This window comes from Camponotus vicinus, unplaced genomic scaffold, assembly GCF_025532165.1.
Source record: "Camponotus vicinus isolate PSW18456_S1 unplaced genomic scaffold, iyCamVici1.0 SCAF_2, whole genome shotgun sequence".
In the NCBI taxonomy this organism is placed as follows: domain Eukaryota; kingdom Metazoa; phylum Arthropoda; class Insecta; order Hymenoptera; family Formicidae; genus Camponotus; species Camponotus vicinus.
Window position 1 is genome coordinate 24,798,226 of NW_028141956.1, and position 23,212 is coordinate 24,821,437.

The window sequence follows — 23,212 nt, forward strand, 5'->3', positions numbered from 1 at the left end:
ATATGCATGTCCCTGGAATTAAACAATAATTCTCATAAATTTTGTTCTCTGTTGGAATTTTAAATAGGTAAAAGAGTATAGATAAAAAGGTATCTTTCGTAATAAAATATTTTTTTTTATATTGATATTAGAGAAATAATGCATGTCGTTGAAATAAATCTTCTCATCTTTTGTGTAACGTGTGATTATTATATATAATAACAATAATTTTAATTTTAATTTTTTGCAAATATATAATCGTTTCAGACGATAATGCCAGATTTTAATTCAAGGCGGTGCACAACCAAAAACAAATATATTACACACACACACACACACACACACACACACACACACACACACACACACACACACACACACACACACACACACACACACACATACACAAAAACATACATATAAATAAAATTAGAACACAGGCAATCTTTATCTCTTGAGCGTGTAAGGTGAACAGCAATAATTTTGCATTTTCTGTTATTTACCAATTCGTTGGTCGCGTTTTTATCGTGGATAATGCTGAATTCAGTGGCGTTATCCATGTTCGGCCAGCTATGGTACGTAGTTGTATCTGCTATAACCGAATTTTATGGATGTAGATAAACCTATACAACAATAACCTTGGCCCGTCGGCAAATCTAAAGGTTCCGGCACCTCGATCACGGTCGCGTTTCATCGACTAACGTTGAAAAATTTACAATATCCTCTTTTAATTCATCATTGGATTTTTTTGTCATGCAGAACGCTCGGTAACTTTTTTTACCTTCATGATGATCGATGATCAATTGATTATCGATTGTAGAACCAAGGAATTAAGCAACGAAGGTTTATTGTACATTTAAATAAATAAAATAAATTGTATAATTATAAAAAAAATTATTGCCTAATGTTCTTATATTATTACCTAATATTGAAATATATATTTGAATATATAACTGATATGATACATTTATACTTACGGAATTATGATGCTTGCGTATAAATATAGCGTCCATGAATTATATGTGATACATAAATTTATTTTTTATTTATTATACAAAGTGTTTAAAAAATTGCTATATAGCCACTACTAACTTATTTAATTAATAACGCGCTTATTAATAAGAACGTAAAAAGCTTGAAGCTGTTATTGAAGATTTTATCAGTTATATTACCAGAAGAGTTGAAGAAAATAACGAAATAAAATTAAACGAGTTAAGACATAAGTTTGCATATTTATGGAAGTCACTTCCAACATCATTTTTAAAAAGGGATTAATTTATTAATAATGTTTGAGAAGTAATACTTTTTAATATTTGATAAGTAATCTTTTTTAATATTTGAAAGATATTTGAGAGATGTATAGTTATACTTTTGGAACATCTTATATTATTTATTATTATTTCTTGAAAGGATTCTTTTCATGCATCCTGTATGATACACAACACGATATATCAGGGAACGTGTTAGAGAAGCGTTCGTGCCCGGCATTAAAAAAAAACATAAAAACATAACCTGTTATTTATGTGAGGCTGAAAAAGAGAGATAAAAAAACTCAAGAATGTAAAAAAGATTTCTCCTTTAAATCATTTCGAGTCCACGCTAAATTTAGAACTGCAGGGATGGTCCAACATACCTAAAAGGATGAGCGACCCAACATTGTTGAATAGGATTGCGTGCAGTGGGCTGCGAGATTAATCGCGTCCTTCGTTAAGACTCTAAAATTCTTTTCGCGCTTAAATTTATCAAGAATTACTACCTTCCACGTAGTTATAAAAAACTTTTATCACTTTCTGTTGTTACCTTTTTTAGTAAAATGTTAAATATCCTTGCTGTTTCGCATAATGTGTTATCTTGAAAAATATTTTTATACTCTCAGATTATTTTTGAATGTCTTGTATTTTGGCGAAAGTATTTATACCACTGCGTTTCTCAAATAACTACGTATGGCTACAATATCAGTTTCTCGTGGCCATGATATTGTACGTTCAGGTAACGGTAAGTCAATATTACCTCAAGAGTGCGAATGCGGTACCAGTTATACTTGCGGAAATTCCAACATAAACCTACTTACCGGAAGATCCTGGAATCGCGCGTTAATCACTCAAAATTGATGTGCGAAGTCGTAAAGATGAATATGGCTACTTATACGTAGTGATTACTTTTCTTTAAAACGATTTACTGGGAGGCAATAACCGACATTGAACAGAGCGTCGAAGAGTTGAGAATCAGACTTATCTCGAATGCTTTCGATGAAGTAAATATGCGGTTTCGTGAACATTTGCAAAGACAAAAATTTTTATTTAATATCGACTAGCATTTAATATACACTGAAACTAACTAAAGCGTAAGTGCGATAGAAATATCATGGTGAGTGACAATATCACTTTAACCTTGCTCCACTTATGTGTAAGTTCACAGAAAATTCTACCTTATATGTGATAAACTTTAGCGATAGAATAAGAAAGAAAGAAAATTTAGTTTAGCTTTCTACTATTTCTCATAAAATATTTTTTAATTTATATTTTTAAATTATTTTCTTCTTTAATATCTCATATTTCTTAATTATATAATAATATATGTACAATCAAGGATTTAAGTATTATAATTAAAATGTATACAAAATTTTATTTACATTTTTATTAAAATAAGAAAATAAAGGGTGAAAATAAAGTGCAGAATAAAGACCGGAGTAATTTTGCATGTATGTAAGAAAAATTGTATTTAAAAAAATATTCTTCTTTCTTTGCAGAATTTTCGAAAAGATCCGTTATTATTTCGGCAATTCCAGCGAATCCATACCCATGTCATTCGTTTTGGGATTCTATGTGAGCCTTGTTGTGAAAAGGTGGTGGGAGCAATACAAGCTCTTGCCCTGGCCAGACAATCTGGCCCTCTTCATCAGCGCCGCCATTCCTGGAAATGTAAGTAGAACCTGCCCATCGAGAAGAGACTTCTCTTGTTGGTTTCCATTGTGATTAAAAATACAGTGGCAGCGGAGCGTTTTTCGTGGAAGGATAAACGTTATTCTCGCTCGCGAACTGTTGCGATAAAAACGAGACTCCCGATTAGATAAAAATCTAAAAAAATTTCAAACAGAAATGTCTTTCTAACGAAATAATGCTTTCTTTTTTTTGAATGGGAAGGCTCATAGTAGTCTAATAAATATAGCCTTGATAGTCGCTCGCGTTACGCTCGGTCTTATTACGCTAATGAATTGCCATGACACGTTTTGGTGTCGTTAACCTAAGCAAATGCCAACCTAGTCACGCTACGTTTAGAAGCGAAAAAATATGCGGGACGATGATCTCATAATTGGCAGCTTGGTGGATTCACTTTTTCATTCTTTTACGCAACTAATATATGAATGTGAAAAATGAAAAGCTCCCAAGACATGATGCGTTATTCGTCAGAACCTTGACTTTTGTCCCATTTGTATACATAATCTAATAGTGATAACTATAGTTACTTGGCTAGATTCATTTATTTTTAAAATAAAATGCAATTATTTGGATAATTTCCATATAATTGAAGCTATGACATACAAGCTAAAAATACATCTTTTTAAAGTTCTTAATTTTTTTAACAGTTTTTCCTTTACAAACACACAATATTTAATTACTCATATTCAATAAATACTGGTTAATTATTTTTTTAAATTCTTCGATGATTCTGTAGAGAGTAGAAGAGCTTCAATTTGGACAGTGAATTCGATGCAAGCTTTCAGCTCTGGTCAATGACTCAGTATCGGAGTGAAAGTACAACGTATCGTGCCGAAAAAGAACCTACGATGAACCTACGCATCGAGCATATTTCGCACATACATACATATATACACGCATACATACGAACATTCTTCTTTAACGATTCATAATTTCACCGGTAATCTGAATTTAATGAAATATATGTAACATCCATTGATTAAGCACCGAGTGCTAAACTTATATTTTACATATTTAAAATGTAATCCTCAATTGCTACCGCTGTTACACTAATAGAGTGAGAGTCGATCAATCGCCGCTAAATCGATTTAATCGTTTCGTTATGTAACTTGCCCTCTTCACCTTCCTCGTTTAGACCAATATTAATTTCAGATACTGAATTGAACGGAGCAGGCATTCAGAATGCAACAATTTTCGAGAAAGTATCGAGAAAAAGCGGTTTGATTATACACGATGTTCTATCAAGTATACAGTTATTTTTGTTAAAATATCGTAGGTCTTTAAGCAAATTAGAGAGAGGAAGGGGAAGCTGTTGCATTACGTTGCAGAACACGATGAAATATCGAAGTATTTTTGCAGACATGGTTTTCTGATGTTTATTATTATACATTACAACGAGAAAAGATATAAGCACTTGCATTACCGCATAAATTTCGCTGCATTCCGTTTGTCACCTTTGACTGTCATTTCATCTTTGTACGAGAAGCATTATTTATATACCTCTTTGATCGATGATTCACAGATTATCGATTAACAATCTCTCGATTTGCGGTATGATAATTGTTTTGACTTAATCAATAAAGTTGTAGAATGACAAGAACATTTAATTTACATTATTTACAAGTAAAATTAATATGTTAGAAAAAAAACAGATACATTTATGTGTCGCTAAAAAACATAAAATTAAAATGGAAAAACAATCTCTTGTCTATCTATGATTTTTAAAACTTGAAAAAATTAAAATTACACGATACCTCAGTTATCGTAATTGATTGATATGGTTTTCGCAAATTTTCAATTCCAAACGCAGCGTAAGATGCGTACAATTGCACGCTTAGGATGCAATAGATCTCTAAGAAGAGCTCCGATGAAATTTTTGCACGTAGGTGGGGGACAAGGTCCTTCAGCCATGGAACAAACTCACAGTTATACGTACACTAGTGGTCATGTAATCGCGTAATACAGAGTGTTCGATTTGTGAATGAGCGGTACCGCAACGGTCAACACAGGCTGTGCCTTTCATTGAAATCTAATTGGGATGCAGGCCCCGAGACGAGACGGTCGGATCATTTCCAAGTTGCCGAGTCGGGCATTTTTACACGCGCGACGGTAAATCGCAGAATTCTGAGGAAGAGAGCACGTACTCGTCTTTCATTTTACGTGCAAATGAAAGGTGACGAAGAAGCTATTGAGGGGATAACGCAGTATCCGAAAATCGGATGGCGATCCAATTCCAGAAAGGAAAATTTGGAATCCAATTGGAAAGGCCAGAAATGCGAAAAGAAGAAGAAATTTCATCTCTAGAATTAAACGTTGTTACCGTTTCGAAATATTTTTCAACGTGATTGCAATTGTAATCGGTAATGCTTGGCGCAATCTTTTATGAGAGCTCTACGTGTCCGAAAAGGTTTATAGCTAATCATCATTAAAGAACGCGAGGAATGAGTCCGTAGAGATAGATCAATCAATTTGTGATTATAAAATATTAACTCGGCACGCGTCTTGTCTCTGTCAGAAAGAAAAAAATACTTTATAATCTCACAAAGATAGAAACCGATGTTTCTTATAATTAATCTATATCTCATTAATCTATATCAGCCTTAACTAAGTTTTTAATATCAATGTAATGTGTAAAATAATTATCTATAACGTTACGAAAATTCATTTTTAATACAAATTAAGCACATTTTAAACGCATTGATTTCTCAACAATTAATTTATTTTATGTGCATAAAGTTTTATAAAAGATCTACGGAGTATCTCGATTATGCAATTCTTTGATAAATGAATCGGACATGAAAACGTTTGTTATACTTTTTATCATATTATTTTACAATTATAATTGTGCACATACGGAAGAACCCCACGTCGTTCATTTCCGATCAATTTGACATTCTGCCAAGCAGTTGCGACCGTCGGTGGATTATAAAACGTGCGATCGGTTACAAAAGTGCACATCAATGTCCAAGAACAAAAGGAGAAACAGCCGGCAGGCGCCACCAGGTTTTCTGCGATTAATACTAGAACAGTTTTAAAACGGTGGTGTATGCAGCGAACGTGTTTGCGGGGGCGGGAGCGTTCGTAATGTCTGGCCAAGAAAACAAGGGGAAAGTATGTACGAGACATGAAAACGTGTCTGGCATTCGTTTGGAAATAAATTTTGAAGTCAACGCCATTCTCGCCGATACCGATTTATTGCAAATTCACGACATTTTTATCGAAGTGATTTTTATGAATTTTTGCGTATATATGGCGCATCGAAATTGTCTCTTATATGTTTAATTTTATTTAAAAGAAAACATTTTATAAATGTAAAAGAGAACTTAAAAATTATTTTTAGAAGTTGTATAACTTTTTAATTCAACTAATAAAGATTAACATATTTTACAACATTTTTGAAATAAAAATTCATATCTTTTCGAATATATTATCTATGTATATATCTATCCTATACAGCACAGAACATTGCTGCGATGTTACAATAATATTAATAATATTTCAAAAGAGATATGATTTTGTATTTCAAGAAATTTTTATAAAATGTATAATCTTTATTAGAATTAAAAAATAAAACTTTCAAAAATAATAATATAAAATCTCAGAAAATATACAATTTCTAGTCAATTAAAACAATCTATATTATTTGCGAAAATATTAGTTACGCAAAGCGAATAAATTAAATTTAATAAGAAAATAAATATATTGAAGGCCTATATCTTAAGTTTATCAACGAGATATGCAAAGTATAATTAACGTTCTTTTGTATGTCTGTTTTTAGGATGAACGGGGGCGGTTGATGAGACGCAACATCGTGAGGTATGCTGTGCTCGCGTACGTCATTACGCTGCAAAGAATTTCGCTTCGGGTTAAGAGGCGTTTCCCGACGCTTCAGCACATGGTGGATGTAGGTCAGTAAATTATATTTTCGGAATATATGTTTAAGCAATATTAGCATGCAAACTATGCGATACTCCTTCAAGATTATTGCTTTCCAATATTAATCATAGTGTAATATTTAAAATTAAAGCGTAGAAGAGATATATCTCATAAAATATTTCCGAGATCATCATTGCTTTTTTTATTATCACTGATGATCTATTAAAAACATGTGTGTGTGGGTCTGGATCAAATTGACAAATCTCTTATTACGCAATTATGATTCCTCACTATCATTTAACAACCAGTAATACAATCAATAATTACAACGTTGACAATAGTACGATCGTTTGAATTTTTATAATTCGTTAGTTGTCCAGCTATTCTTGCCACTGATGAATGCAACGGATGAAGATAATAATGTCGCACCTGCATTGAGCAGAGGTCGCTTTCTTCTTTGTGCCGAAGCACACGGCTTTCTTATCACATTACATGTCGCCGTTCCATTAGTCGGCGTGTGTCGGCAGACAAAGCCGTTCACCACGTCATCCATAAACATATAATATAATGTTGCTCCGCCGCTTATGCCATGACAGCTTGGCGCAAGGACAGCCTGGTAGTTCTGTCTTTTTCGCCACTCTTCGAATGCAATCGCAAGCGATATCACGATTAAAAGTCCTACGCTTCTGTTATGCTTGCTGTTATGCTAGACCTTGCTAGTCTTTGCGATTTGCTTATATGATTCATGAATAGCGTAGATGTGGAAGATACGTCAACTTCGATCGATTAAATTTTTTTACACTATTCATGAATAAATAATAAAAACGCGCAAGTAGTTTGGCGCAAACGCCAGTTATCGTGCAAAATAATGACCTGCACCTGAACAAAGTCAAGGATTAACGGTACGGCAAAGATTGAATAAAATGCGCGCAATTTATCGAGCGATTCTTTCAGGTTATCAATTTTTATTTTACCCGGACACGTAAGATTTATTTTCTGGATTGTCACATTATCTGAATTGTTACATTTCCGCAACATCTATCGTCCTCTCTAAAGAAGCCCGCATGTCGAGATGTTTAGTTTTTATATTTTTACCACCCGGCTGCCGCAGCGGATGCTGCTCCGTTCCAGAAATAGCTCGCATTTTTCCAATGTGAGAACTCTGTGAATGTTTCATGAACATGAGAATACCGTCCATCTCTCGAGCAGGGAATAAATAGTGGAATCTACGATAAGAACTCCTATTCTTTCGTAGAAATGATTAACTTTATGGCGATGCCACGAAAGAAATGCACAACGCGTTTACGGCAAAGAAGCTCGTTCTCAGGAGACGAACAGGATCTAATTAGGAAACAAGATTGGTCTGGCAGCTTGTTCTGTAATAGTTCCATTATTGCATGTGTGAAAAATGCATTGCATTTTTCCATAAATAGAATGATGTCATTTTATTTAATTTTATTGCAAATAATCGTTAATATAAAGAAATCATGATTAAATGATGAAACTGAAGCTAAAAAATGGAACGCTAAGAATTCTCTTACGGTACGTGCATTATAAATATAACAATTCATACATTGCACAAGCAAAACATTATTTGTATGCATCTGAGGAAAGAATGAGGAAGTATATGTATGCTAAAATGTGTGTGTCGCATATTATAAAGTTTACTTTGATATCAGCAAAAAAGAAGAAACATATATTTTCTGAATTCTTACATTAAATCGATATTTAAATTATTGAATATAAAATATATTTTGATGATTTTACATATTAAATTAATGAAAATAATTTAAATATGAAAAGAATAATTGCACTTTTAACTTCAGATTTTTCGCAATATATTTTAATATATGCAAAATGTATTCAATAAATAGATAATTAAAAAATTAGAATTTTTAATATAAAAAGGCAAAAGCAAAAAATTAGTCAAATAAATGTAAAAGAAAAACGCAATATTATAAAATTATTTTCTTCTTGAAATACACTTTTTATGATAATGTTTTCGAACACGAAAGGCGAAATTACAAGCCAAACAGATTGCGCAAAGATGATGCAAAAACTTATATTAAATCAAGCAAACAACATATTTCCGGTGAAGAAAATGTGTGTTACATCGTGAAAGTAAATATCGCATTGAAGCTTAAAATAGAATAACACGTGTATGAAAATATAGCGCGTAAAAGACGAGGAATAAATTTCTAATCAATCTTTTCTTTACTTCTCCATATCTTTAATCAATACAAAGTTGCGCAATGAATAATGTACGGCACATTTAGTATGATAAAGACGCAAATAATAAATTTCGCAAAATTAATTGTACTCAACAGATATCTTTCTGAGAAAGATATGCCGACGCAAAATTGCAACGAACGTCATTCAAAATGATTTCATACATTTGCGTGCACGATGAACCATCGATGGTGACATCAATTAAGTATTGTGAAAGACAAAATAAATATGTCGCTATGACTCGGTACATGCTGGTTTAAGAAGCATATGAGTTATAAAAAAAGCCCAATTCCAACAAGAAAATATATAAATTTACAATTTCTGCATCTCACATTTTTAATAAAATTAAACAAATTAAATAATGCATCTCACATTTTTAATAAAATTAAACTAATTAAATAATGATAAAAAAAATAATTTGAAAATTTTATCCACGAATGTAAGATTTTTGTATTAAACATTTTAAAATTGCATTTCGATTCTTCTCAAGAACGGAAAGTCGCCTTGTCGCTGCAATGGAGAACGATCGCGGGAAATTATAGCGATGAGAAGAAATCTCGAAACGTCTTTTGAAAGTAGACGAAATTATCCGCGTGTACCGATTCTCCCCGGGGAATTACAATCTGAAAATCGCCAGGCGCCACGAGACGGTATCTCGTACGCCGCCAGGCAATTTTCACGTGCGTCCAGGTAATTTTCAACGATCGCGCTTAGAAACGCCGGAGCGCCGGCGCCAGAGAATTCTCCTCGTCCTTTTCCTTTTCCTTTTCCTTTCCGGCGTGATCTTCTCGTTTTGCAGCGCGACCGGACCTGCTTCTTGCGGCAACATCTCTCGTTTCTATTCCTGGTGCCGAGCAGACGTTCCTTCTTGCCCGCTTCAACCTCTTCGTCCTCGTCCTGCGCATCGTTCTTGTATGCCGTTCTTTCCTTCTCTTGCATGCAGAAATAACCCGGCGCGATTATGAACGATCTGATGAGACGCTGCCGTGCGTGCCGTTCGATAAGATAATCACCGGTCGCGTCTTCGATTTCCTCGATAAGTCTCGGTCGATCTTCTTGCAGGCCTTATTTGCTCTTTTTTCTCTCCGTATCACTATCCATTGATTTTCACCGTTAACGCGATGAGCTCTTCCCTCAGGCTCCGTCATAGATATCACTTAGCCACTTGAAAAGCACGCGAAACTCGTGCATTAATAATACGCCATGCATAGGTAGTAAATGCACTAGCTGCTAGCAGGTTAATGGGACCTAGATGGAATTATAATTTTTCCTCGAAACGCCTGTCCATCAATCCGTGCGAGGCGGATCTGTTAGATTTGTTCAAGAGCAATCGTCGTGTTGCTCTGTCGGATGCCAGGATGAAACTCGGCCGCGAGCGATTGTGGAAGTTATCTTGGGATCTGTAAGAATCGTTGCAGTTAGATCGCACGAGACTAGATGTTAAATATAGCCAGTGTAATGGGAGCCATAATCTAGCCGCGACTGCAGGTGGTAATCGGCTAGACTCGCCGGTATCTCGCTGACGATACGTACGCAGCTATTTCGCTTCCTTCAGCATCTCCGCCAGTCACGGAGGCTGCGGGGATCGCGCTGCTAGTGATCATCATCATCATCATTATCATCATCATCATCATAATCATCATTATCATCAAGATCGTCATAATTATCATCATCGGTGGCGTCCTCAGGCTGGGGCCACGTCGGCGAGAGCAAAGCAAGAAACTCAAGAATTCGCGCTTCTCCTCTTCCTTTTCTTTTCCCTCTTCCTCCTCTTTTTCCTTTCTCCATGCAAGTTCGACGGACGTAATACGCTGATGGGCGCGCAGCACGCGTTACCTATATTTAGAACAAATTATTGTCCCAGGCAGAATTTCTCCGCGATTATACCGGACGATCGGCGGCGCGGGCTCAATCGGCAAGAAAATAATTACGTCCGGATATAGTAGCTTCGAGAGCATACTTCCATCGCGTAGATCAGATAAGAGGCAGAAAAGACTGCCGACGGGTTTCGAAAGAATTTCACGGTAACCGAGGCAAAATAGAGAAGAAACCTATGGGTATTAATTAATCTCGGCAAGTATATAAAAGCGACATTACGCGCAATTATATGCACGGTAAAATTGGCGTTTTCTCACGGCGGATGTCACGAACAACGCGAGTCATTTAAACTAGAAAGGAAACTATATATATATATAAATCGAAGTCCCTCGTAATTGATGTTTTACGGATAACGGATTCCTCCGCGGTTTATTCGTAGAACTCTCTGACATTCTCGAGTTCCTCGAGGAACAGTTATATTGTGCGACTAGGTCACGTGAACTCAGTTATATCCTCAACTGGGTGCCAGCCTCGAAAGAGCGGAAAATCTGTCAACTTTGTCTCGGCGTAATGCTCCGTAGACATCGGCCTTGGGGAAGGTCGGATCTTGACCGTGCTCACCTAAATGAGGGAAACGAGAGAACGAGGAGAAACGTGTTGGACTCTCGGAATATAAAATTTCTTAATCGTTTGACGGCCGTTGAACCTCTGCCATGACACATGCGAAAATACGATGCATTCCCCGCCACCCTTCCCTCCTTTGGGCGAGCTAATTTATTCGCGGGGCAAAAAATTATGAGAGAGAAAAATTACGAAATTTTTGATTATTATGTAAAGCGAGAAATTATTTTTATTTCTCTTTATTTAGTATACGATTATTCGATATTTTTTTATTGATAGCAAATTCTTTTCGTCGTGTTTAAAATTAATTGCGTTTTACAGTAATTTACAGTAATTTTAATTGAACATTTTCAATTCTTATGCACACGGTATCGTCGCATTTGCAACTACATAATTCAGGATGTGAAGTCAGTTAGACTAGACATTGGCAAATTACATTTGATTAACGTGATTCGCACAAAAGTTTCGTTTCCACGCTACAGAACAATTAGGAATGCCTGTCACTTCTTTTACCGATTAGTCTACGAAATGTAAACTGATTTAAATATATGCAGTCTTTCCGTTTTGAAAGTGAAGTTGAAAAATGTGTAGTTATCAGAGATAATTATATATTTATTACAGTTTGAATGAAGTATAAATAATGCAAATATTATCGTTGAAATGTATTGAAATTCTTCATGCTTGGTTTCCTATAAAATATGATAATATTACAGAAATATATTAAATAAAAAAAATTGTTATGTTTCATTGCAAAATTTACATATGTATGTAACACTTAGCAATTATTGGCATTGAAGGTTATTTACAATCTATAATTTGTGGCAAGACTTGGATATAAGAAGATTCTATTTATAAAAAAGAAAAAAAATAAGAAAAGATAAATCTTTTAAATTTATTTCCCACAAAAAATAAATTTAAAAAATTTTCAAATTATTATACTTAAGAGATGATTAAGAACAATTATATATAAAATATATATAATCTTCTAAATGTATATTTTATTATTGACTTCTATCACTATTTCGTCCAATTTGATTCACATACGGATCGTTTTTTTGATCATGGAAAATTATACTTCGATGGGGTTTTTTACGATCTACTTAGCCATGGAAAATTTCATAAGTTTCTCTTACAGGCGGGGAAGTTTTGCATTTGGCGAGCGAGCTTTTGTGTCGTTCGGATGATAGTGAAATCGTTAATGGCGCATCGTGTGTTGTACGATTGCGAGGATCGACCACGCGCGTGAACGAATAATGCAGACGCGTATTGACTTGGACGTTGATTTTCTCTTTGGCAGACACGGTCTATTGACATCCAGCGCACATCCGCCGCGCGTCGAGTAGCTCAAAGTTGCTCGCCTCTAATTACGCGGGAATATTTCCTAATCAGTGTATTTTCACTGGCGCCAAGTCTGCGACCTAGCTCGGCTACAAATGCACCGTATCGTCAGCGCAGCAGAAAGTACCATTATTCATATGCGAGAGGTTTATTATTACGCGCGAGGAATTTCAACAAATTGAAGTGTCTCTCAGCAAGATGAGATTTGTGTCGGTCGAATATTTTGTTTTATTTGTTTCTTAATTTTTCTCTCTTTTCTTTTCTAACTCAATCCTATAGAAATCTAACGAAATATATTTGTCGTTATATTAATATTTTATCAAGTATTTCTATTGCATCATATTGGTATAAAAAATCAAATTTGAATGAAATTAAATTATAACTAGAAAACACACATTCCTAGAAAAGTGTAGAAAATTTCTCCCTAGTTAAATACATTTTTCTTCATGTTTAAAATTGTTATTTAAAACATGCTATTGATCTGATATATTATAATAGTATATATTAAATAATATTTTATAATTGTCACGTAATACTTTAAATAAATTAAATAATATTTTAATATAATATATATTAAAATATTATTAAAATATTCAAATATTAAAGGATTATTTTTATAAGAAAATTTAACATATATATTAAAATATTATTTAAATATGGCAGTTTCGTACTGATAAAATGAATAGCGGAAATATTTTTAATTTAAAAAAAGTATAGATTTTTTATTATTATTTTATACATTACTTTGTAAATAAACGATAACGATACTATCGTATCTTGAATGGCCCAACATCGAGATTCCTCTCGAGACACTTTTATACGGAACATCCGCATTCGCGGGTTTCTGCGTTGTAAACTGTACTTAAGAAGTGTTAAGAAGGACCGGATGGGGGACTGGTTTTCTGCGAAGGATGCTTTTCAGCTTCGTCACGGCGCGCTAGCAAGGGTGCGAAGAGCGAGGGGAGGGCTGAAGGAGCTCGGTATATTTTTTACTTTCATGACGACCTTGCCTGTCGAGAGTGCAAGGATCCCCGCGTTTGTTGACCTCTGCCGAGCATCCTTCTACCCGGATCCGTTGTGCATTGAGGTGCTCTACCTTGTTCACTATCCTGCTCATCCTCGTCTGCAACCGATGAGGTCCCAGGAGGTAAACATTCTGCTAGGACGGGATGAGACCACTTCTTCTCCACCGTAGTTGTTTTATTTGAATGCGCTTGGATGCAATTTTTTAGAATCTGCCTGCAGCGTCCAGTAATCACTTGAGAAAAGAAACCCGCTCGTTTTGAGACATAATTCTACATAATTTTTACATTAACACCGTTTCTATTTACTATTATTCGAAATATACATATCTCTAGGTAAAAAATATTCTTTGAGATAAAAAAAGGTAGATTATGGACTGTTGGAAACATTATAAATTATTTATTATGTTATACAATGATTGCATCTTAGATGTCCAAGCAAAAACTACTTCTTCATATCACTTTTATTTATTTTTACTTATTTCATATATCCTAACTAATTATATAAATATTCATAATTAAATATTCATAATAAATATTCTATATTTAGACGCCGAGGTATTTTCTTGTGCATTCGTGCGTACTTTAATTCTATGTTCTATAATTATATTAACTGTTTATTCATGTCGGTCGAGGTATAAGTGCTACGAAGAAAGCTGGTCGCTAATCCAGATTTAAACTCATTACATGCGCATCAAGTTTTATATCGAACATCACGAGTCTACGATCTGATACACGATGATTATGATTTACGAGCTATAATTTAATGTAAACAACTACGGGATCGGGGAACTACGCATAAATGTGATCAGAGGCTTTCTTAATTAGCGTCGATTTGCTTTTATTAACAGATGCTAACGGCATTAAGTAACTCTTATCTCCAGAGAAGTAAACAGATATTCTATAGATGAGAGTAATGACGCTATGTCGCTGGGTTTTGCACGGCGTTTCGCTTCAACCGGTAAATTTAACACCGACGCGCAAATTAAGCGGACGAATCATCCCACGAATTCGTGCTACCCGTTGAAACCTGTGAAAGTGGATATAAATTACCTTTATGGCGCTGGACGCTTTCGAAATTTTTGAAGCGCACGGCGCCGCAAATTTTTCATGTGAAAATCGCAAATCGCTGACAAAACGTAGCACGTGAAAGCGCACACAGAGATTAAATATATATTTTTTGAATTTATATCGAGTGCTTCTTTTTTTTTTTAATTAAACGACACGCTGATGTTTCGCACGTCATCGTTTTAATGTATACATATTTATAATTCGATTTTACACTTGTATGCCGAGCAAGGATTTTGCAACACATCCGGCAGATCTGGTCCTCGCTGCCAATAACGTATCGCGAAACTCGAATGAGTCATTCGATGAATTATCAGCCGTTACTTTCAGTGGCCGCCTGCAAATTCTCGGGCTCATTGTGCATGATGCCATGCGACTCAAGGTCGTGTGACGAATGGGGCGAGCTGATCGCATATCGAATCGATCGATCACTCGGTAATAATTTCAGTTTGAATATTCTGCGATGCTTGCAGGTGTTTTCCAAATGTACACAGCAAGATATATTTTCCGCTTAAAAAGCTATGACAATAATGACACATTTTATTGCTTCCATTTTTCACACTTGTTTTTCACATAAATCTTTTTTTGTCAAATCATTTCTTTTTAATTTTGTAGAAATTTTAATAATTGTATCTATCAATCATTCAAATATATATCGAGTTGTCTGCATGTAAATGCACATCTGGAAGCAAAAATACGACATACAATTTCTAAAACATGAAAGAAATGATAATAATAAAACGTGTGCTAAATATGAACGTGATTATACTGCACGAGCGCAGAAAAAAATGAGTAAAATTATAATTTTTGGGTAAAAAAATTCTAATGCTATATGTTTAAGACATATAAAACACTATAAATCGAATGCATGGAGACTGTCTATATCAGTTTTTATTATTAAGGCGTGTATCTGATCCAACTATCATACGCTTGCTGAATAAAAGAGTATGTGTACCGTCATTAGCAATCTACACGTGTCCATCGCAGTTTCTTTCATCTCGCAGACAGTTTCTTCGATCAACGACTTAGAGTGACGCCGTAAGTTATTTCGATATCCGCAGGAAGGTTGCCTTATTTTTTCGGTCATCGCCCCAGCTAAGTTACAGACATACGTTTGTGCAAACGCGATCTTTTCTGCTCTAACAATAAAAACATGCCTCCGAAAGAAATTATAATGTTTCCGTTACTCGATTGGACACTAATCGAGTTAATATATATACACATAGTTACTAGTTAATAGTTAGCTATTTTTTGTGATTGCTATAATTTTTAAAATGATTTTTATTTCGATAGTTGCACTTAATAGAATATAATCTTTATTGATTGGTGATGCATTTATAGGAGACTTTAGCCATAACAATAAAAAATTATTTTATTAAAATTATTTTATCATTAAGTGGATATACTTTCAAGTTGCATAGATTTTAAAATAAATTATGCGCCTTTAGAGGATAATATTTTATTAAAGATTAAAGATTATACATATATCAATATAAACACAGAAAAACTTTGTACTTTGATATTTTCAGTAATCAAAATAATTATTATATTATACTTATATTTATTTAAAAAATTATAAATCAGTTTATAAGGCAAATTTTTTGGAAAATATGTAAATATATTCAATAAAGAGGGAGAGAGAGAAAGTTGATTTATATACCAATACTAAAAAGATAAATACAAAAATAAAATATTTCGATGTTGCACCCACACTGTTTTTCATTTATCTCAAGCTTTATACACAACAGGAATATAAATAATTTGTTTCACTAACTTTCATTAGAAACTTTTCGATTGCCAATTCATCAAAGATCTCTCGTTAAAAATTAGTGTGGAAAAAATTGGAAACGTGCTAATATCGTATAATATCGTATATCAGATAATTCATCAGGGGATTCTTCGATTTTCTTTCATATTTAAATCCACACATGAAAATCGTTACCTCTCACCATTATTTTTTTCATCTCTGGCATCGATGGAGACCATCCATTGATTAACCAAATGCTCATCTCTTATTACATTCCTGACTTTATCGCGCCATAGCGCATATGCGATATTATGACAGACTCATATGATTTGTTACTAGCAATTATGCAATTGTTATTTTCTCAGATAATAAATAATTGGTCTTTTTCTACGCAATTCCTATTAATCATTTCATAATAAAGTCCCTCCTACTGAAGGTAGGAATTGAATTCCTCTCATGATATGGATGCACTTTTTTCTTCAACGTTATGTCATAAATTTATTCAGTATATCCATTTATATTAAAAGGAATAAAACAAATATAATGTTGGCAAACAACGGTCAGAAAACGTATTAAAATTATAAATCTTAAACATTCTAAATTTTTTCCATAAATTTATTTATCATGCATATTCGCAATTTTTCACATTTACATTTTAAATATATATGGAATGTATTAGAATTTTAACTATTCTTAGTAAATAAGATCAAGAAACTGATTTATAAAAGTGTGGCGTACAATTCGATGTAGAAATATAATTTTTTCTCTAAGAAAGTTTATTGGCATAAAATGCTACAACATTTAATGAAATTCTAAAATACTGTTTGTATATAATACATTATTAATTAGAAAATAAAGTAGAATTTATCCGTTGGTGGTTTATTCAATTTCATATACGAGTCTATCTTGACTAAAACGAAGGCGCGATAGTATATAAATACAGTTTGTACGCGAAAGTCGGTGAGAGATGCTGATTATTTGATAATTCTTTAATTAACGAACCGTATTAGTGAATTCGTTAATTAACGCTGCATCGTCGATTCGCGGGTTTTGCTGATATCAATCACGATTTACGATATCATATCTCGTTGAGGAAATTTTTCAAACGTCTCAAACGGGGAAAGTTCGTATAATTACACAGCTCCTGCTGGGACGTCCGGGAATGTTTTTTTCGCTCAAGTCGGACGAATAACGAAGCAACTCATGCTTAATCATTGATGCTTTTTTTTCCTCAGGTCTGATGATGGAATCGGAGAAGAAAATCTTCGAGATCATGAATAAGAAGGCGGCCATGTCCAAGTATTGGATGCCGCTCGTCTGGGCGACTAACATTATTAACAGGGCGAGGAAGGAGGCCCTAATTACTAGCGATCAAGTAGTGCAAACTCTTCTTGTCGAGCTCAGCGATATCCGGAAGAGGCTTGGCGCACTGATTGGCTACGATACTGTTTGCGTTCCTCTAGTCTACACTCAGGTAAGTATTTCGCTGAATGAAATTAAACTGCATTAATTGAATACGGCAATTATTTGTTTAAAATTTGTATTATTTCTATAGATTGTGAAGTATATTTTTGCTTTATACACATATAAATATCTGTTTTACAAATATCAATAAATTCACAGATAAGTGTTAGATATCAGATTAATTGAATTTGACTAATAGATAAAATGTAAAGTAAAAAAGGAAATAAATCTCGAGGACAATCGTTCGTGAACACTGCTTACAAATCCACTTGGCAATTCCAAGAATAATAAAATTCTCTATGTGATTTTTCTACTTTTTCTGCACATGCAAAAAAGAGCAGAGAAAATATTATTTTTATAGCCATTTTCTCGTCCATTCCTTCTCATGCTAAAACTGTGAAAGGAATAATTATATGTCGATAATGCTACTTGTCATTGACAGATGTCGAATATGTTACGTGAATGTCTTCATCGTTCTGTAGTAATCGTGCCATTGTCACGCTTTAAACGCCACAAGCGTGACGCATTTATTATGTAATTCTTCGACAAACTGTATCCTATACATTATTTACATTTTATTTGCAATTTTGGATATCAAACTGAACCATAGATACATAGGAAAAAAATTCATCATATTTATATAAAGAAGCATATATTGTAGACAATATTTCATCATCTCAGGAGTAAATTATTTAGTCGTTTTTTTAAAACAAATGTTTGTGTAAAATTTAAATAAGTTTAAATATATTATATCGTTTTTTTATTTGATATATTCATGTCATTTTCTTTAGAAAAAAATAAATATTACACATATACATTTATGTTTGTTATTAATTAAAATTATGCAGAAATATATCTCTGTAACATGCAATTTTTTTAAACAATCAGACAATCTTCTTTATCTTATTTTCATTATACAGTAATTCTCTTTATCTAGATAAAGATCTTATTCTCAAAGAATTCAAAATAATATATTTAAGTATGTTGAGATTGTAAAGTGGATCCATTCTCAGAAAGACATGTTTCATGTTCGTAATTAGCCGACAGGTATTGTGCAATTGTAATTGTTCTTTAACTAACTTTCATAAATTGTCGGGTGTACAAATGCTATCTTCGAAGAACTAAAACTGCGCTATTTCGTAAATCTGGATGAACGTGATGTGTCGGGAGAAGCTTTGCTCGATCTTTGTTATTGAGTGTATATGTATGTTTCGATCTTTGTTATTGAGTGTATATGTATGTTACGTAATACCATATTCTCTATTTCTTGTTCTACTATTTTTAAATGTTTTTCTTAATTCATTAATTATTATTAAATATTATATTCATTAATATGTCACAAGTACTTGAATATAAAATATAAAATAATTAAGAATAGAAATTTCTTTGTTTAAAATAATATATACAAAATAATCAATATATTTAAAACGTGGACAGAAATTATAATATTGTGTATGTGAAATTATTATAAAATAATTATCTTTTGAACAAATTTTGTTATTAATTAGGGAAAGGCAACAAAAGCAATGATGCATTTGAATTTGTGTTTGTGTGTGTGAATGTAATCTTTTCTTATGTATAAATCATGATATAAATCTTTCTCAAGACGATAGTACGATTTGATATACTCCGTGAAATCGCAAAATGATTACGCGTAATTACCGTAGAGTATTCACCGAATAATAATACATGAAGATTAATATATTCGTTATATGCTCGCTGTTATTGCATACGTCTGCGTTTACATTGCAAATGTTTTCGCTTATTCGTGCAACAAACAATTTTAAGAAGCTGTCTTGCCGATACTGTGAATCGCGTTATTAAAAAAAGTATTTAATCCGAATCTGACATAGTTTCTGTATATGTATAATATGCAATAGAAACAATATTCATTTTTTTATTATATTCATATTTTTTTATATTTAGATATATATTGTATTTAAAAAAAGATGTATATATTTAAATAAATCGTATTAATAAAGAATTTACAATGTGAAATAACACATTTAATGATATACTTTGAAAGAATATATATTTACAGCATGTCAATAAAAAAAACAATAGGTTAATAATTAAGTTTAATTGCATATTGGATAATTATGGTTAACATTTATTATAATATATACATGTAATATAATAAGTTTAATTAAAAACATGCCTTTCAACCAACGGATGCAGCGCGGATAATGAATCGTGCATGAAACACGAAGCCAATACGTGTTGCATGGTCAAGGCCGTCAAGAGAGTTGAACAGTAATTTTACTGCGATACGTCACGCCTTCGAGAATAATTTCGCGTTGCATTCGAGAAGAATCCTTTGGACCTGGCGATTCTCCGAAATGTTCAAAGTTCATATTTGCGATATTATTTATTGTATGCGCACGTGTGTAAGTCGCGTTATACTTTTGCATAAACCACTGTTTCCTGGTAACCTTCGATGGGAAAGGCGGCGCTCGATATTGCGACGACCTTGATATTCATTCATTAAACCTGTTTACCTGTACTTGCGCGATGGAAAGAGAAGCTTATAAGAAGCCATAATTTCCAACGAAGCCCTCGAGATTTCCGGTGGCAAGTGTTTCCCGTCACGATTTTTCCCCTTAAATAAAAACTGACGTTTGAATTAAATAAACTGTATCATATATGCTAATTTTCCTCATTAATATCAGTAGCTAGTTTTTTCTCTCAAAATGATAAATGCAAATGAAAAAGTTTTATAATCGCCGTTTTTTTTATCATAATGACGTAAGAGGAAGAAATCTCTTGACACAGAGCTCTCAATTGTACTTTCAGGTGGTAACACTATCACTGTACGCCTATTTTTTCTCAGCTTTACTCGGTAGACAGTTTGTCGCGCAAAGCGCCGGGAAATATGAGGAGCCGGACATGTATTTCCCATTTTTTACAACGTTGCAGGTAATTGATTTATTATCTTCATTTGATTGTAGAATGTTGTATCGGAAATTTTTCCGCATAATGTTTAAGATGTTTTTCATGAACACTCAATATTGTTTTTGCAGTTTTGTTTTTACGTCGGATGGCTGAAAGTCGCCGAGGTGTTAATTAATCCCTTCGGCGAAGATGACGACGATATCGAGCTGAACTGGCTGATAGATAGGCATATTAAGGTAGATAATTATAAAAATTTTAACTTTACATTCAAATAATCTACAAACTTATGAATGTGTTTTTTCATATATAATATTATATTAAAATAGATATTGCAATAAAAAAAATTCGTGCACATGAAGACACATTTTTCGCTACGTATAGCTTAGTTTTTATATTAACTTTTCAGTGTATTATGTTTATGCAATTTTTCTTATCTTGTCATCTCGTAGGCGGGTTACATGATCGTTGATGAGATGCACGAGGAACATCCGGAACTTCTGAAAGATCAATACTGGGACGAAGTCGTACCCAAAGACTTGCCGTACACAGTCGCCAGCGAGCAATATCGAAAAGAGGAACCCAAAGGCTCCGCGGAGCATTATAAAGTAAAAGATAGCGATGCTCTTTATGCAAATGTTATGCTAGGTACACAGATTCATAGTCACGTTCACCATCGTAAGGCTCATCAGGATGATATGTACGCCGATTACGTAAGTGAAGCCGATTACGTTGTTCAAGCGCGATATTGAAATAATTTTATATAAGCAGTAAACATTGTATTCTTATATTCAATCTAAACACATTCTCTTATTATTTAAGATAAAAAGATATTCTATTTATATACATAATTTATATTCATAATTTTTGTAATAATTCTAATATTAAATCTGGCGCGTTTATTAGGAAAGTGTGGACACCCCGTTGGTAGAACGAAAGAAGAACGGATGGTTCCAACGACAGATCACGCGAATGGGTTCGGTACGCAGTTCCTCCACGTATAGCAGTGGCGGTGGTTTCTTTGCACGAAACAGACACAATAGCGTATACAGCAGTCCTGAAACTGGTGGTCTCCCACAAACGAACAATCCCAATCTCAAAATGTCTTTCTACGATCGTCTCGTGGGGCGCAAGAGCATTCGCAGTCAACGCATGGGTCGTCAAAGTATGTATATCGAAAAAAAGATGACAGGAATTTAATAATACGATAAGAAAAAATTTAATAAAAAAAGCAAAGTTTTTACGAGACATTTTATACGAGAAACTGAAACTATAATGACGATGATTCGTTATATTATGAATTACGTAATATTTTTATGCAATAATATGTTTATTCTGTAATGTTATATATGTCAATTTATTATTCTAAATTTATATAAAATTTAGAATAATAAATTGCAGCATAAAAAAATTGCATAAAACAGCATAAAAAAATAGAAGAAAATAAAAGAAACATTTATACATGCTTAAAAAAATAGAAGAAAGAAAGCTAGCATAAAATGCATAAAAAAATAAAAGAAATAAAAGAATCATTTACACATGCCATCTTTTTTTAACCAATTTTATTATTTAAAACAAACGAAAGATATATGATATTATTGTAAGTAAGATAAATTATTAAAATTATTATAATTATCTCTAAAAAAATGTAATATGAAAATTCTTTTCTTCATCAATCTTATATTTTTACCTTCATGCTGAAATATTGTTCATCTCGTTAACACGTTTTCCTTGATAGTGCGGGCGTTTCGAATCGAAGATTTTTCTTTCCTCTGAGTCATGACTCGTTTTAAAAGAAAGTCTCGAAGAATCGCAAGCTTTTCCTTTATTGCTTCCACGTATGCGCGAGATTACGCAATGTTTGATCTTGCGCGACCTCCGTGATTTCCGCAATTTCTGCAATTATTTCCCTCGAGTTCAATAATAAGACAACTCTCTAAAGAATCCTTGTACTTCTTTCTATTCTTTTCTCCCCAGGAAAGCCTCGATTCTCGATAGGAGAAAGATAGCACCGTTAAAATACCATATCCGCGTAATTATATTCTCGCCAACGATGATGACGATAACTCGATATGTCTCCTGTCTGGCGCCAAAGCAATGGTCTAAAACTCATTTCCACGCTCATCCGTGGCGTCGTCTCTAGACGGGAAATGTCTTGCGGTCGTTAATTTAATCGACAATGTCATTACCTATTTTCTACGCGCGTCCTCGAATCGATCATC

At 33.5% G+C, this 23,212-nt stretch overlaps 1 protein-coding gene across 2 annotated transcripts in view; it reads left to right on the forward strand.

The window, feature by feature from the left end:
- The window catches only part of Best2 (bestrophin family protein), a 50,823-nt gene that overhangs the window by 23,328 nt on the left and 4,283 nt on the right, over positions 1-23,212 (forward strand). For both annotated transcript variants that reach the window (XM_083089612.1, XM_083089610.1), the window contains exons 4-10: positions 2,729-2,900; positions 6,697-6,826; positions 17,873-18,111; positions 20,895-21,017; positions 21,122-21,229; positions 21,443-21,703; positions 21,897-22,155. In XM_083089612.1, coding sequence (XP_082945738.1) covers positions 2,729-2,900; positions 6,697-6,826; positions 17,873-18,111; positions 20,895-21,017; positions 21,122-21,229; positions 21,443-21,703; positions 21,897-22,155 — 1,292 coding nt within the window. The remainder of the gene's footprint in view (positions 1-2,728; positions 2,901-6,696; positions 6,827-17,872; positions 18,112-20,894; positions 21,018-21,121; positions 21,230-21,442; positions 21,704-21,896; positions 22,156-23,212) is intronic.